Raw genomic sequence first — 16,327 nt, forward strand, 5'->3', positions numbered from 1 at the left:
TATTGCCTGACGACTCACCAGAGGATCACGACCCAGATTGTAGCAACCCTTGATCGCAATAGTACTTAATCCGAGCTGGAATGAAATATGTAGACACCGGTGGATCGATGGTGTGGATCGAGCCTAAAACGCAAAGCGAAGATTCGAGCAGAAACGCCTCGGGGGGCCATAAAAAGGTGGTGCGTTGTAGCTACGATAAATTTACGAGACACATATACGGGGTGTTCTCGTTGCACAGGATTTATCAGCCATTTGTAACGGAGCAATAAAAAAAATGTAATCTGGTCAATACGGTATGGGACAAATATTTTGCGTCAGCTCCATACAGGATTTTTATGCAACTGGGTTAAGCTGCATCATTACAAGAGTCATTACTGAAACTTCACAGTTGCAGATTTTGTAATTAATTCTTTATTATTATTTAAATCCTCGTACGAAGCGATAACATATGAGGACTGTTTCTTGTTATATGTACCATGCGGGCGAATTAGCACGAATACCCTTTATATTCTCTCTTCTGTACTAACCGTTATGAATCTCACCCTCAATCATGCGAGTCGATCGCGAAGGGTGCTCTCTATCTGTCCGGAATAGCCTTGGCTACGGTGTTTAATGCGCTCCGCGCGTGGTCGTATTTTCGTTAGCCATTACGTTTTACGGGCCGTTATGTCGTGGCCACGCAATGCCCGGGGTGAGAGGCGGGTTTCGTGGCAAAAGGGGTTGCTCGAGGGTTGCTCGGTCTCGGTTAATGCGTCCCTTGCGCGAGCTTTCTTGTACGGGAAATTACCGGAGCCCCGTGTTGCTCGTCCCACGAGCTTCGTGTTTCTTGTCCTCTCTTTTCATCGCCCGCCTTGTAATTGTTTTTCTCGCGCACATAAGAGCGACGAGCCGGGAATTTTTCCCTCTTCCCGAGGGGGACGTGATTCGTTTTTTATCCCGTGTAATGCAAGCGTAAACATCGTGCTGAATTAATCGCCGGACAACCGGCCAATCAGGGCTGCGACCAAGTTCAATATGTACTCTCGGGCGCAATGGGAAACCTTCGCTAAATTTCAAAATTTTCTCTTCTACGTTTTTAAGCTCCTTTATAAATTTTACAATATCCGTTTGCAAATTTCAAAACTTCCTTGGTTCTACAATCTGAAAATTTCCTGGGTTTCACATTTACAAACTTCAGAATTTGCACGTTTCTACATTAGCGAATTTCAAACTTTCACATTTCCAAATTTGAAAATTTTCATATCGTAACTTTGAAAGTTCCTACGTTGTAAAATGCATGCGTTAAGAGATTCTTCTCGTACATCGCCGTTGTAGAATTCAAGACAATTCCTCGAAGTGTTTCGTCGCTCGAATCGGATGTCATAGAAGTAGTGCTCGAAAAGGGGTGAGATGAAGATGGGGTTGAACGACGGGATCGATCGATTAGTTCGCTCAGTCACGGTAATAAAGATCTCTTTGCCTCGTTCGTCTCGTCCTTATTATTATACAGTGACGTTCGAATTTACATTATCGAGTTTCACGAGCGGTATCGATTATTCTTTCGAACGGCCATCGGTCGACTGTTTCCTTAGTAACCGGTAATTTCGTCGATCCCCGTCGGTCGCGCATCGTCACCGTTTATCGGGAAATTAGCAATTTCATTTTGTCCTGCTGTAATTAATTTTCGATGCATACGCGGCTGCATAGCTTGTTTAATATCTGATTTTTCCGTGGCTCGCCCTCGTTGTCCTCGGATATCAATCATTCCCGATAAATTGTGCCTCTTCGATATTCATCCGCATCGATGTTTCAAGATCTTTGTTAAGATTTAATGAATTTTTACTCCTGCTTTATCCTATAGGTGTCGACGTCGATGGTATTATCGGAAAATATTTTTCATATCGAAACGTTATAATCCGATATCAATATATTACGACTGACAAGATTAAATGTAATATTTCTATATGAACTTGCAATCTAACCTATTTAACCTATGGGAATATTTAAGTTATTCTTGTTTGAAGTAACGTTTGAGTTCAAAGTACAAAGACGAATGGAATGAGTAGGAAAAATGTGAAGATCCTTGATCATTAATACCGGAATAGTTCCATCAAATGAAAATTCTCGACGAATTTTTTAGCGAAACAAGGTTCCAGGATAAGATGCCTTAGCAAGGTTGAAAATCTCCGCGAGTTCAGCAAATATCTGTCGTGCCGTAAGCGAAATAAATTTCCACCATCAATTCAAAGCAGATACATTCCGCTGCACCTTGCAGATTTTTCATACACCTCCCCCTTCATCGTTGTTTTCGCCAACAAATTGCGTTTCAGCCCGCGATACACCGTGTTTTCCCATCGAAGCTTAATAAATTCCTATCGGTCCCACCGCTTCCCGCCACGTCCCTACATACAAATCGCCTTCAGCCAGCCGTCTCTCATATCCCGAAAGTGTCTGGAAAGACGAACGACGCAGCCTGTGCAGCCAGACACAGTACGTATATCAAGCGTCGCAACAGCTCGGCCCGGGAGAAAAAGCCTCTCCGCGTGGCGAGGATGAAAGTGGCGTGTTCGAAGCGGCGCGGAGCGGCGCACACGCGGCTGGTATCCTGAAATTTAAGCAACCCGTGGCGCACGAAACGGACGAAATTGAAGTGGCGCATGGAAATGGCGGAGACAGCCCGTGACAGAGACGCATATACCGAACGGGGGATGGTTCGCGTCGCGTGAGCTCTGAAAACCCTCCTGGAACCAGCTTCAACCCCGCGTTAACCGATCGATCCGCTCGAGACTGTCGTAGCACTACTTGGTACCGACAATGTTATTTGATCAATTTTTACTATTTGCCAGCCGCCTCATCGTCTAATCTGTATGATTAATCGTTCGACCCTGCGTCTGGTACCACGTGATCTCGCGTGTCAGACTTGGGTGACTTTCGGTTTCTTCAATTTCTTCGCGATACTTGCGACTTCGCTATTTGCAAATTTACCAACTTCTGAACTCGGGAACCTTGAGACACTTGGAGCTATGGATATTTGGATATTTATGAATTTGGGAGTTTGAGAATTTGGAAGGGCAGATATTTGGAGACTTGAGAAACTTGGGACTTCAGAAATCAGAAATATAGAAATACAAAAACACATCATTCAGAAACGTAGAAATTTTGAAGTATGGAGAACTTGGGACTCTCGGAGTTTGCAAGTCATTTGGGAATTTGAAGAACTTAATTTTGAGAATTTATAAACTTGAAAAATCAAGATTTGAGAAAGTAGAAGATAGAGATTTCTCTATCCATCAGTAGCAATATCCAAAATCCTTTTACATTCCCTTGATTGTGCAACCCTGAAAATCCCCACGATCGATTTGACAGCTAACAAATGGATCCATATCCACGGTTGTCGGTTAGGATTCACCGCAACCAGACAATCTTCGTTAATCGATCAAGATTAACTTGTCAAGTTCGTTTAAAGGATTGTTCGCGCGATTGCGTCAGATCGCCGTCGCTCCCTTCTTGCTTTCAACTTTCTTTTCTGCTTGTTTAATTACGTAACTCGAACCGTCCGAATAGGACGACAACGATGTCAGAGTTTCATGATAAACAATCTTCCTTTGTTACCCGCGGTGCTTGAACAGCAGTTACTCAGGTACTTCGTAAAACGCTTTAGGACCTTGACAGCTCGGAGTAGCAATTACTTCGCGGAGTTCGTAAATGTGGGTTGAGTGAGCATTTAACCGAGAATTCCCAGTTAAAACAATTCGCGTTTTAGAGCGCGATAGTCTGAACCGCTTTCAAAGAATTTCACGCGAAAAAGTTTCAACTTTTGTCTCGTTTCTTGTAACTCCATTAATCGAGCAATCAATTTGCTTTTTTAAGAACACTTCAATTTTTTCTGCAGAATATTTCAACAAATTTTTAGTTTCAATTCAATATTTTCTCGTTACACATAAATAATAAATTGCTTCATATTTTACAATTTATAATCAGTATTTTTATAAGACGAATTTTTCTAATATCCAGCAGACATAGAAGGTCTGCATTATACAGGACGAAGATGTTGTTTCCCTCAATGGCACCGCAGAAAACAGAAACAACGGTGAATCGGTGAAAAATATTCAAAAGCCCGTAGCGCTCTTGAATAGTTCCGTCTATGCATCGTGACACGGATGCAAAACACGGATTTTTAAAATTCAATCCTACGAGTGTCTTCATCCCTGAGAAAGGAACAAGCCGTCCGGGTTAAGCGAACTCTCAAACAACGAGCGCTTTAAATATTTCCACGGCACGATGCGACCTGGCCCGTCATTTCTTCACTTATTCCATTTGGCAGCATCGCAAACTTTCAGCTTATATGCACACTGACAGAATATTCAACGCACTTCTATCCTGTCACGATGAATTTCCGCGTGAAACTCAACAAGATAGGCTTAGCCCTCTGCTTGCGACGTGGCGAGAATAGAAATACAAAGATTAGGGAATTTAGGGATTTGCAAACCTGACAATTTATTCGAGAGTACTTCGTTAAGGTATATGTGGAACACACCTGGTTCCTCGAGGTGCACGTGGAGTTAAGGAGTCGGTTTCTATTCGCACTGGGATTGTTAAAAACCCATAAACCATTTCTAGTCTTGGAGTAAACAATTGTAACGAAATCTATTTATTAACCGTCATCAGACAAGTAGAGTTTGTCCACAAATTAGCAATCGACTTATTTATAATTTCCTTAAAAGTATATATTGTATAATATAGTGCAAGGAGACGTTGACCTTTTCACGACTAAATAGAATCACCATTTCCAGACCAAATAAAACATCTCCATTTCACAAACTTTTACGGGTATCAACGTCAATTAGAGTACACAGGGAAGTATATCTGAATTTGTATCTAATCACGTTTTAAGTAATAAAAGTGCAAAAACGAAATTTCCCTTACCTCCATAAATACAATACAACCATTGTAACATAATACGTTAGTCACCGCTTATGAATGAAGTTATTGTCGTCGTTCCTTAAAAGCCTGTAATTATACCCGACCTCGTATGCTATCTACAGGTGGGCGGAGTAAATGAAGGGTTACAAGTATTTATGGTTACCTGTCTACCAGCGGAGAACACTGAAAAATGATATTACTTCCACGAAGATCCAGATAAATTTGAAAAAGTTGGCTAGACGTGTATGGTCAAACGTCAGAGGTACTTGTATCATCATGAGTTACCTAGGTTACGGATTAGGTTATATTGCCATTCATAGGATCATTAAGTGTTATCTACACCCACAGGATATAGTATTATCAAGCATTATATCACGACCTGTAGGATCATTAAACGTTATATCACCACCTATAGGATTAGCAAGCTATACCTATAGAGTCATCAGACATTTTATCGCCACTGATAGAGTCATTAAGCGTTGTATCACTTGCAAGATCATCAAGACTTATGTCACTGCCTATGAGATCATTTCATCTATAGTACCATCTAACCACATATATGTGATATATTAATCACAAGATTATTAACAGAATTCAAGATCTTTAATCAATGTGTACAAAAAATACGAACAAAACCAGTGATCATAAATAATCAGAATTATCCTAATTCAGCATACATGATATCCATAATGGAATTCAAATCCCCTCCACATCAATTATTAATAGATATTGAAACTGTTTTAAACCCGGCTAACGCATGGATAGACAATATTAATCATTCAATAGGAATAGTTATTTGATAACGTTAATTCTGATCTAATAAATTATGATCAGGATTAAAGGTCCGATTGAAAAATTCCCTGTCGAACAACACTTGTTGCATCGATGGCAAATCTATACACCTAATGTTATCACTGTGCAATCATTCTTAACGTTCGATATAAAGCACACGATAATGTATCCATCAAAAGTGGATTCGCCGGGGGGAAAAAGGATTTTCTGAGAACAGCAGGAAACGTTAACACGTAGCGCCCTTTTTGCACCCCTCCTGTATGTAACGTGCGTTCGCGATCGCGTGTGCAACAAACGAGCTCGTACTCGTTCCTGCTCGCGTTTTATGGTGTATTAGCCGTCGTGAGTTTGTCGTAACTTTTCCGCGGTAATCCGCACGGCTGTTTTTATGGGCCTTCGTGATATCGTCAAACGTAGCCACGTTATTTCTCTTCCTGTTTCCATTGGTCAGATTCTTTCATGGGCGTGCAGAAAAATTCTCCTACCACGGAAACCTGCGAACCGTCCGTATAACCATTTTCTCCTACCAGTATCGATGATGTGCGAACGTTTACGAGCGTATGAATATCAAAGATACACGTCTTCGGACAAACTTGTTGTTATGCAAAATACGTTAATTCGGAATCGTAAAACTCGATCTTTTATTGTTGATCGTGAAATTTATTTTGTGAGGAGAATAGGAATATCGAGATTAAATTTTTTGGAAGATGGGAATAAAGTTTGAAATTTATGAAAGAGTTGGTGCTTGGGAAGCTGTAGCGTTTTATGGACGATGGTTTCGAAGTGAGGGCCGCTAGATGGCGTTGCGGGACGTGTTTCTCGTTAATGGTCGGCTTCTAACTTGTCACTGTACAATTTTTAAACTTGGTATTTAGGAGCTTGAATGTACGCCAATTTGAGAATTTAAAAATTTGGAAGAGAACCAATTTTACAAGTTTTTTAGTATTTGAAAGCTTCAGAATGTTAAAAGTGAAGAAGTGGAGAACTTCCGAAATATTAAATTTTGCAATTGTATCGATTTATCTTCCCTATTGGGCACTTTCCTATCATTGCCCTAACATTAACAATTAACAGTAAAACAATTACAAAATTGAAACTATCAAAAATATTTACTGCTCAATCCGCCAATTAATGAAACCCGAATCACCTAAAAATCACAATATCATTTATTTCCCGGTCGTAGAAAGAGCGTTTTGGTTGAACAGAACGAACATTTTACTCGTCGATCGCAGCACGAGAAATATTCTTTCGCATCAAAAGAATTGCTCCTTTGGCGAAACGAGGGGCTCGATGGTTTCCACGGTGCAACCAGGCGGCGCGTACTCGATAGAAATTTTTCCGTCAGGAAATACACGGAACATCGCGACGTTTCCTCGATTCGATGGGGTGCCTTGAAACGGCGATAAAGCAAAGGCAAATAAGATTTAAGATAGCGTCTCGATGCTCGCCCGCGGAACCACAAAACGATCGTTGAATTTTATGCGCGAAAATGAGGACGAACTCAAAAATTAGTGGCTATAACTCTCCGGTTCTCATCTTTTTGGGGTTGTGACTGTCTTTTATTCCTTCGAGGGTGGTATGAAGACCTTGTCATTTGTAGGGTCGTGTAAAATTAAGTTATATTCATTTATATTTACTAAATTTGTCACATATTTGTCACAAGATTTGATGGACATTTGCAATTTTTATTTTTTCACTATCAGATTTTTATTTATATTTGACGAGTTTAGAAAATGGAAAGTTTGAAGAAGTTTTAAATAAAATTAACAGTTTGTTATATAAGGAAGGTAACTTTAATTCAGAAGTGATTTTCTAGAGTGAATTTTAATGAAGTTCATTGTAACTTGTTCGTACGAATGCTTTGTTCATTACAAGAGTAAGGAGTTTTCTTCGTTTCGCAGAGGAGAGAAAATGACGTAAACTCGTGCGCTTTACGTTATTCCATCCCCATGTGGACCGTGCAAATTTACTGGCTGAAATGGTGGCCGTAAAATATCGACGTCGGGTCTAGCCCTCAAACCGTTAACATCATTCCCTTCATTTTGATCGACGCGAAAGCGTTGTGTTGGTCTATCAACTAACGTGGTTTCAGGTTATACGGTTATAGCAGCGGCGAAACGCGTTTCACTGGCCAACAGAGAGAGGAGTGGTCAAATGTCGATCGAGCGTGGAAAACGCATTGGCGCACGATAAAAGCCGCGAAACATTCGAAGGTGCGACGCACTAAAAGGTAAAACCGATACGCGTGTGTTCGGTGCCCATTGCCGGAGCTTTTACCGGTCCGTTCAGGCGACGCGACGGCTGCATTGATCGCGTATCAACTGTGCTGTGATCGGTTCGTTGAGCGTTTTCGAAATAGAGAGAACAACCGGACACTGTGCAATTTGTTCCGCTGATTTTACGAGGAGACAAATGAGCACACTTACCTTCTGTCGGTCGATACTTGCTGACGGAGTTCTAGGTTGAAGCTGCATCATATGTTCGGATGTGGAGATAAATGCAGGATATCTCGTATTAGAAATTTAGAAATATTCTGAGTTACAAGTTTTCAAATTTCTGACTGCCCGCTTCTTGATATTTCCAAATTTTCAAAGCACCGAGTTCCAAAATTCATCTCGCAATTTCAAGCTTTCCATTAACCCCAAATCACTAAATTCCCAAATCCTCCAATTTCTAAACCCAATATCTTCCGTACCCGCAACTAATCCAATCCCAGCCTCCAATTTCCAGCTCCCAATTTCGGAATCAAATCCCCAAGCTCCAAACCCCAAATTCTCAAATTTTTTAAATCCACTTTACCCCTATGACTATTACATCCAAACTTAGCCTATCGCAAATAAAAATTCTAGTTGCCATTAGTCAGTCAACCTAGCTGTCATTAACCTAGTTAATCTCTCATAACAGAAAATTAATTCAAGGGATGAAAATGAATCAACTCGAGTTCATATCACGTGACATTTTTATTCGAACGTGTTTGATCGGGATAAGTACATAGTTCCAAGCTTATTGTGTTTGACCATCTCGCACAATTTCACGTCACACCAGAGAATGCATCATCGCGATCCAAGTTTCTTTCTGTTCTCTCTCGCGAAGAACGACGCGATCCCTTCAGAAAAACTTCTCAAACGAGAGACGCTCGAGACAGACGGACGCACATTGTTTTTCTGGGACACGAAACGAGGCGCATTAAATCGAATATCTTGCTGCCAGATTTCCCAGAGGACCTCGTTTCTCGTGAAACGCAGCGCTGTCGCTTCGCAATCGATAAACTTTGACAGGTGTCAAGATAAATAATTTTAAAACGCAATTTTTCAACGACGTATCAAAAATCCCTTATTACATCGCATCGATTATCGTACAATTCCGATTATAGAAATTGTAAAAAAATTTCGATTAGAGAATGTATTGAACAATACATGTTTTATTATATTGAACAGGTGCTTCCTTTAAAAGTAGGAATAAATGTAACTTGAAATAAAAATAATTGTCTGATATTGTCACGCGACACACTGTTTGCGTCAGTAAAAGTGTCAGACGTTCATGGCATTAAACCGATCATAAAAATTGTAAAAGTATTTCGATTGGAGAATGTATTGAACAATACATGTTCTGTTGTATTGAACAGGTGCTTTCTTTAAAAGTAAGAATACATGTAACTTGAAATAAAAATGTCTGACACTGTCATATGACGCACTATGTGCGTCAGTAAAAGTGTGAGACGTTGACGGCGTTAAACCGTAAGGTCGATTATCTGGCAACGATTACAAGTTCCAATTTTCCGCAGCCGTTAAGATCCCGAGCGGTCGATAAGAAAGCCATTCGACGAAAGTTCTCGGTCAAAATTTCGCGTCTGCCAGAAACACCGGTCGCAAGTGATCCCCGGTTCCCGGTCATGTCAGAAACTACGAGCACCGAAGGAAAGCCGAACTTTCGACTTTATGCTCGTTCACACCGCTCATTCCAACGAGTCGGTGGGTGGATGGATAGGAAGGAGCAAGGGAGTGCAGACGAGGGTGTAACAGGTGGTACATTCCCTCTCGCTCTCTCCCCGAGCCGACGACGTGCGATTTCACGCGGCACCGTCATTATTGACGCTCCCTCCGCGAAGAAGAGAACGTTCTAACCCCCTCCGTCCTCGGTCTGCCTCTTAAAATCCTCTCCAGAGGAATTCACGTTCATGCTCGATCGAGGTCGCCCGTAACCGCTCGCAATAAAGCTTCCACGGGCCGCGCACGTGCACCGGCCGGAATAGAAATTGCATTTTCCTCGATCGCAAGCCACCACGAAAATTCACGGGCCCACTCGCGAAACGCCGTTAACCGGTCGAAACACCGGCCTGTATGTGTTCCATTATACTTCAAAATGTAATATCCGCGGTTATTCCTGTGTCCTGGAACACCGAGCGAGATTGTACATGTCTCTGCTTTACGATCCCTTAATCGTTAAACCCCGACTCTACCTTTTTCCATGGATGCTCTTCAAAAATATTGCAAAATTTTATAAATTATACAGGAACATTCACATTTTTAATGATAAAGAATAATTGTATATGATACTTCATGCTTCACCCTTTGTTTGAAGTCGAATGGAAGTCACAAGAAAGCTATTAACAAAATAAACAGTTTGTTCTAAGGGTTTTCTGAAAATGTTCTGTATGAAGATTACTTAAGATCTGAATAGGATATTCAGGTGGATTATTTTAAACGGCACCCCTTGTACACTATAATTTCCCATGTAACATGATTGAAAAATCTGATTAAATATAAGAAAGAAGGTAAAATATTCGAACATGGTTGAGCATTTTGAACACCTGGTACCATAAGGGCATTATGTAATATTAGCATATTCAGTTAAAAAGTGTCGTCGTTTGAAATTTAGGTCCATCGAGGTCACCCGTAGTGAGAAAGATTAAGACACCTCGGGCAAAGAATTCAATGGCTACAAGCATGCGCGCGAGACATCGTTACCATCAAAGATACAAAAGGGTTAAGAAGGTGAGCACTGGTGGAAGCAAAGAACAGGTTGGTCGATGAGAGAGCTTATGGAGGGAGAAGGGTTGAATGTAAGGGCGTGGAAACGGGGGATGTTCTCTCGGGTTGCTTCGTTGTTTCGTAGCCAATTAGTATTCCGCGGTTGCCCGTAGCCTAACCGAGGACGGGAATCGGCACGAGCGTTGTTCCTCCACGCAGGCGTTGAAAAACACCCTGGAAACATAATTCCACGGCGTCGGCCTGTTTACCAGAAACGCCAGACGTTGAAATATTCATGAAACAAACTCTCGTCGGATCGCGTCGCCCTTCGCCTTCGTCTCTGCCCTACACTCGCTCTCGATGGTCCCTATTGTCTACCCTGTGTTACACGCGCTCATTCTCCTCGTATTTCCCTCCTTCCGTCGCGCACACTCGTCCTCGACGACCGGAACGTCCAACGCCATCGTGAAACGGAAGAAAATTTTCTTTTCATGCGACGACGTTCCGTGTCGACGGGGATCGAACTCATTCGCTCCTCATGCACACGTGTTTATCGATGGACCAGTAATCAACACTCATTCAAGCACATCTGCGCATCGTTCTTGGGGGCGACTTTTTGATTGAAGATCTTTAATTCTTCTTTTGAAATCGGCAACTAAATTAATTTCGCGTCTCTTTTCTGTTGAGCTCTGTATTTACATACATTTACGTGGAAACGAATGAAACGTGATGTAACTATTTTATTTTTGAGCTCACAACTAATTAAAATAATAATACACAGTGGCTCGAAATATTTAGTCTCCAGTTCGAAACAAAGTGCATATATTTCGTGAATGTATTATATGTTAAAATTGAATTCGTTGATTCGGAATAAAAGGTTCGAAGTAACTTTAAAAATAAATTTTCCATTTGTTCACTTTTTATTCGCGGAACAATGTACCTTTTAGCTTTTGAATAAATAATTTTGATTTAGTCACGCAGCCATTTCCTCTTTGGCTACATACAAATTGAAACGTGTGGTTTTTATCAACGTTTAATTCAGTTGCATAAATGTATAGACTGTGATTGAAAACAGTGGAGAAGGAAATGTTCGTTTGAAAAATACGCTCTACCCCCTCACGATGATATTCGAATCAGCCATTCGGACTGTCACGCACACGCACAGCAAGAAATCGATTCACGTGACTAATTTCCTTAGAAAAAGTCGATCCTGTATTCGCATATGGCTCTCTATTCGTTGATCTACCTGGCTCTGATCGTTTGGTGTGAAATGGGTCAAAGGGGTGTGTAGAAAGGAGCATTTATCTTTCGTTACGTACATAGCTAACAGTAAATCATCCTCCAATCACAACGCATTGTCTTTCGGCATTTATACCAGTGTATTTACAAAATTACATATATATCGGATATCGCTGCAAATGAATTTCCACATGTATGCGTTTCGTGTGTGTATGTACGTGTGTGTATGTGTATCGTGTGTCCTTAAGCAATTAGATTCCATACACGTGATGTTATCACGTGATCGCTATGTAGGAAACCTCCTAAACGGTACAATTTAAATGTTACTTTTCTCTTATCCCTTTTTTTTAACCTTTTTCATTTTTTAATAAATCTACATCTACGCGATAGGATCGTGCCTGTTTCGCAGCCCTTGCGTGTCGTCGACAACTTTTCTTTGGCAATATTTTCTCCTCTGGCACCACATCTCGACGTTATCACTCTCGATCGAGCGGAATCGCGGTGGGATCTCTCGGTACAAAAAACTTGGCAGGAATTGTTTCACGACCGTCTGATCGCGACCGTCAGATTCATGAGTTCATATTCGCCTCGGCGAAACTCCTACTCCAGATGTTAAAGATCATTCCGCTAATTGTACAATCTAAGTTCAACCAGCTTAACTTGGAAGTAAAATTAAAAGTTTCGCCCTTGCAGAATGCTCTTTACGTAATTTAAGTTGTGAAACATTGCATCCTTTTCATAACTTTCCAGATTCTATTTCAGTGAAACGGGTAATGAAGCGTACAACATGTTCTTATCTTCACTGAGTAACTCTCAGTTTTATGATTTCACACTTACAACATTTTTTTATTCTCAAGTTTCCAACTTTTCTCCAAATGTATCGATTCTTAAATTTTCGAAAGAAGGATCTCAAAATCCTGAAGGTCCATGTCTTCAAATCTTCAACTCTTCAAATGCTCCAATTTTATAAATCTCCAAATGTTCAACTCCCTAAATTCTCAAATTCACGAATCTCAAAATTCCTACTCTCGTAAAGTCTCAAATTTAGGAGTTATTAAACGTCAAATTCCAAATGACCAGAACTCAACTTCTCAAATCTCGAAATTCCTAAACAAATAGAATCGCAAATTCCCAAAATTCCAGAGTAAACAGAACCGCAAGTTCTGAAGTCCGGAAATTCCTAAATAAATAGAAGCGCGAATCGTTGCATACTCGTGCATCGAGCGCATTAAAAGGAACAATAGAGAGGTACACAATCGATCGCAGCATTGGTCAAAGTGTCTGTAACGCGTGGATAGTGCAAGAAACGTGGAATTTCAACGCACCTTCACGATTTCCTACTAAACCGTGCGATTCGCTCGATCAGCAGGCAGCCGCGTAATTAGCGCGCACACTCGCTCGACGATTAGGCGGTCTATCCGGGCTGGTAATTAACGTTGGCATCGTTAGCGCGTTAGTCTCGTTTACCCTCTCCACCCCTTCGCTGTACACCGCACAGAGACTTGAAAGGGACGCGAGTGTGCGAATCCGTGTGTCCGTCTATCTGTCTCGGTGTGTGTGCGGATGCGCGAATGAACGAGCAGAGAGGATCGTCCAGCGAGGATTAAAAATAATAACTGGCACCAACGGTGACCCTTCTCCGCCCGCTCGGAGACGTCGAGTGGTTTATTTCCGTAGGAAAAGGCCGCGAAAACGACGCGAGTTAATTAAAACTCGCGACGGGCAGCGAGGAGGAACGTCAGATAACTGAACTTCTAGTTTCTTTGTTCCTGTCGAGGATTGGCCGTTTCGACCCGGCGATTTCGAGAGGTTATAAATCCCCGACTCGCCACTTTTGCTTCGCGATAATGTGTACCATCTGCGGAGTCCGCAATAAAAAAGAACGCAGAAGAAACGGGGAATCGACGATTCGGTAATTTCGCGGTATCACGCGATCACGCGTGCTCGAACGCCAATGGAATTCACGGGTCAGAGTTTCGTGTCTCTCGGTTGTTTCTTTACCGCTTCCCCGAACGTAGCAAGAACTTTCGATCCGCGTTTTTGTTCCTAGAGAAAACGCGATTCGTCTCGCTCACGATCGCGTCGAAGGGAAATTCAAAGCCGATTTCAGGCTCTCGTGAAATTTTCATTCGCCGCCGCGTATACGCTGCGTCCATTAAGGCTCTACCAAAAACACCTTGGAATTCAACTGGATTTAAATAACAACGATATCTAAACACTGCCTGAGTTTTCACCAGGTTCGTTATACATTTTTTAACGAAACACGAGAGCGCCATTTTTAATTCCTTTAAAAAATGAAGGGCTTACAGGAGGGTGTAATATGAGATACTTAAAAGAGAATGGACTTGATTTATCGTATAGTTTCAGAAATAACGCCTCGGGAAGAAGACAAGTAGTCTCGTCAGTAGCTTGTATAGCTGACCATTTATCCTCACTGTGAGTTTAATACAAAAGTGAACACTCCTTGTAAAAAATCTGAAGCCAATTTTTATGTGCTTTACTATACAGTTTAAGAAGAAACATTAATTTATGTCCGTGATCTGAAAAAGTTTGATTGTTCCAAAAGTTCTCTGATGAAAATACGTCACGTCTAACTTTGAAATCTGACTTTCGATGATATAGCCAGCTTAATCTTAATCACGGCGAAGAAACACGGAGACAGAAACTGTTGCAGGCCACTCGACGTCGAAATTGCGTTAATTCCGATGATTTACGCGGCCAGGGAAACCGGACTGTCAGAAAAGACAGATACAAATACACAGGACCGTTCTAATTCGCAGAGAGCACGCGAGCAAGCGTGCGTGCCCGACGCGGCATTTATGAACTTTCCTCCTCTATTCTGCTTTCGAGCCGACAGAAGCCCCTTTCTGTTTGTTTCCAAGCCCCCGTTGTATTCTTCCTTAATTTATCTTCCAGTAACAACCGCTCCCGCTGACTTCCTTCCACGTCGCGCGATGGAACTTCGTACCGGAAGAAAAATCTCGACCTCGTCCCACGCTATCCGGACAAATAGACCGAGCAAAACCGCGCGGAATGGAAACCGTTTCTTGCGCGCGTTTCGGAAAAGACGAAAATCAGGTCGTCGCCATCGTCCTCGTCGCCTCCTCGATCTCGAGTATCATCGTTTCGAGGGAATTTCTTCGTCGATCGAGCTTGTTCACGTTCAACGGAGCATTGAAGATCACTTTTCGGCCGCATAGAAACGCGATCAAGGTTTTTCTGCTCGACATCTTATCGCCCTGTTATGGCTCGCCGATATAGACATTCTTCCCGCTTTTCGGATTTTCGGACAATTTTCTTTCGCAATATCTTTGCGATTACTTTACTGTAACTGAGATTTGCGATTTTAAAATTCATTTTACCGATGCAATATTCTTTCAATACTGAAATTCATTTTGACGTTTATACATTTGCAAAGATTTTGAACTTCGGTGATTCTATATGTGTCGTTTCCACGAAATAATTGATACCTATTCGACTATTATGCCAGGCTGTACTTCCCGTTCTTTAGCCCATTAGCTCGGAATTCTCCTGCAACACGTTACTCAATTACGATCCCGCTGATAAGGTCGCAATCCCGATCGTCTTTCGAGAGGAATTCCTCCGTCGATAGCGGTGCCAGCGTGTAGGTGGGAAGCTGGAGATCCGAGCGTGCGTCGATCTCCAGGTTCGTCCTAGGAGGGTAGAGACGCGACGACACGCGGCAGCTCGCGACAGAGTATCGTCGATTTTCTGATCGACACATTCCGCGGCCACGAAGACGCTTCCGCGGCATCCGAGCAATCCTGGATAGGATCGTTGTGCAGCCGGATGCCTCCGGTCGGACGTAGACACGCGGTGCCGTTCGAGCGAATAGCTTTTGCTGGCGGCGCTGCCACTGGCATTCGTGCTGTCGCTGGTGCCGTTGCTGTTGCTTCCCTCGTTGTCGGCCAGCGGGGAACAATGGGTCGCGACGGCTAGGTCGCCAGGTTCTGCAACACACAATGACACGCAATGATGAACGATGCCTGGTGCTCGCTCGACTCTCGTTAAAACGGTTAAAACGCCTGGTGCGTGAAACACGCGATTTCAACTACACGCGACTGCTGCCTCTTCGACTCTTTTCTCTCTTTTATACGTGTGTGTGTATTTTTTTTTTGTTTTTCGGTATGCGTGCGTGTGTGTTTTATTGTTTTTTTTCCTGCACGGCATTTTTTGAACACCGCTTCGAGTCAGCTTTTCGAGCATTGTACGGGAATTAAAGGAACGTTCTACACGCGAACGAACAAAGGAAAATCGACCTTTGATTTGGGACAATGTACGTTAACGAGACGAAGAATTTCGATCGTCGACGAAATATCGTGCCTTTTCAGCCCACTAATTTCCAAGAAGATTCATTGACCGACCATTGGGAAGCTCGTAAAGGACGCGCTGGAAAGCGGAGA

At 42.2% G+C, this 16,327-nt stretch overlaps 1 protein-coding gene across 1 annotated transcript in view; it reads right to left on the bottom strand.

Moving 5' to 3' along the window:
• Positions 1 to 8,635: 8,635 nt before the first annotated feature.
• The window catches only part of LOC100874823 (uncharacterized), a 56,828-nt gene continuing 49,136 nt past the window's right edge, over positions 8,636 to 16,327 (bottom strand). The window contains exon 3 of the mRNA XM_012287626.2: positions 8,636 to 15,874. Within this exon, the coding sequence (XP_012143016.1) occupies positions 15,860 to 15,874 (15 nt within the window). The 3' untranslated portion in view covers positions 8,636 to 15,859. The remainder of the gene's footprint in view (positions 15,875 to 16,327) is intronic.

This window comes from Megachile rotundata, chromosome 6, assembly GCF_050947335.1.
Source record: "Megachile rotundata isolate GNS110a chromosome 6, iyMegRotu1, whole genome shotgun sequence".
Taxonomy (NCBI): domain Eukaryota; kingdom Metazoa; phylum Arthropoda; class Insecta; order Hymenoptera; family Megachilidae; genus Megachile; species Megachile rotundata.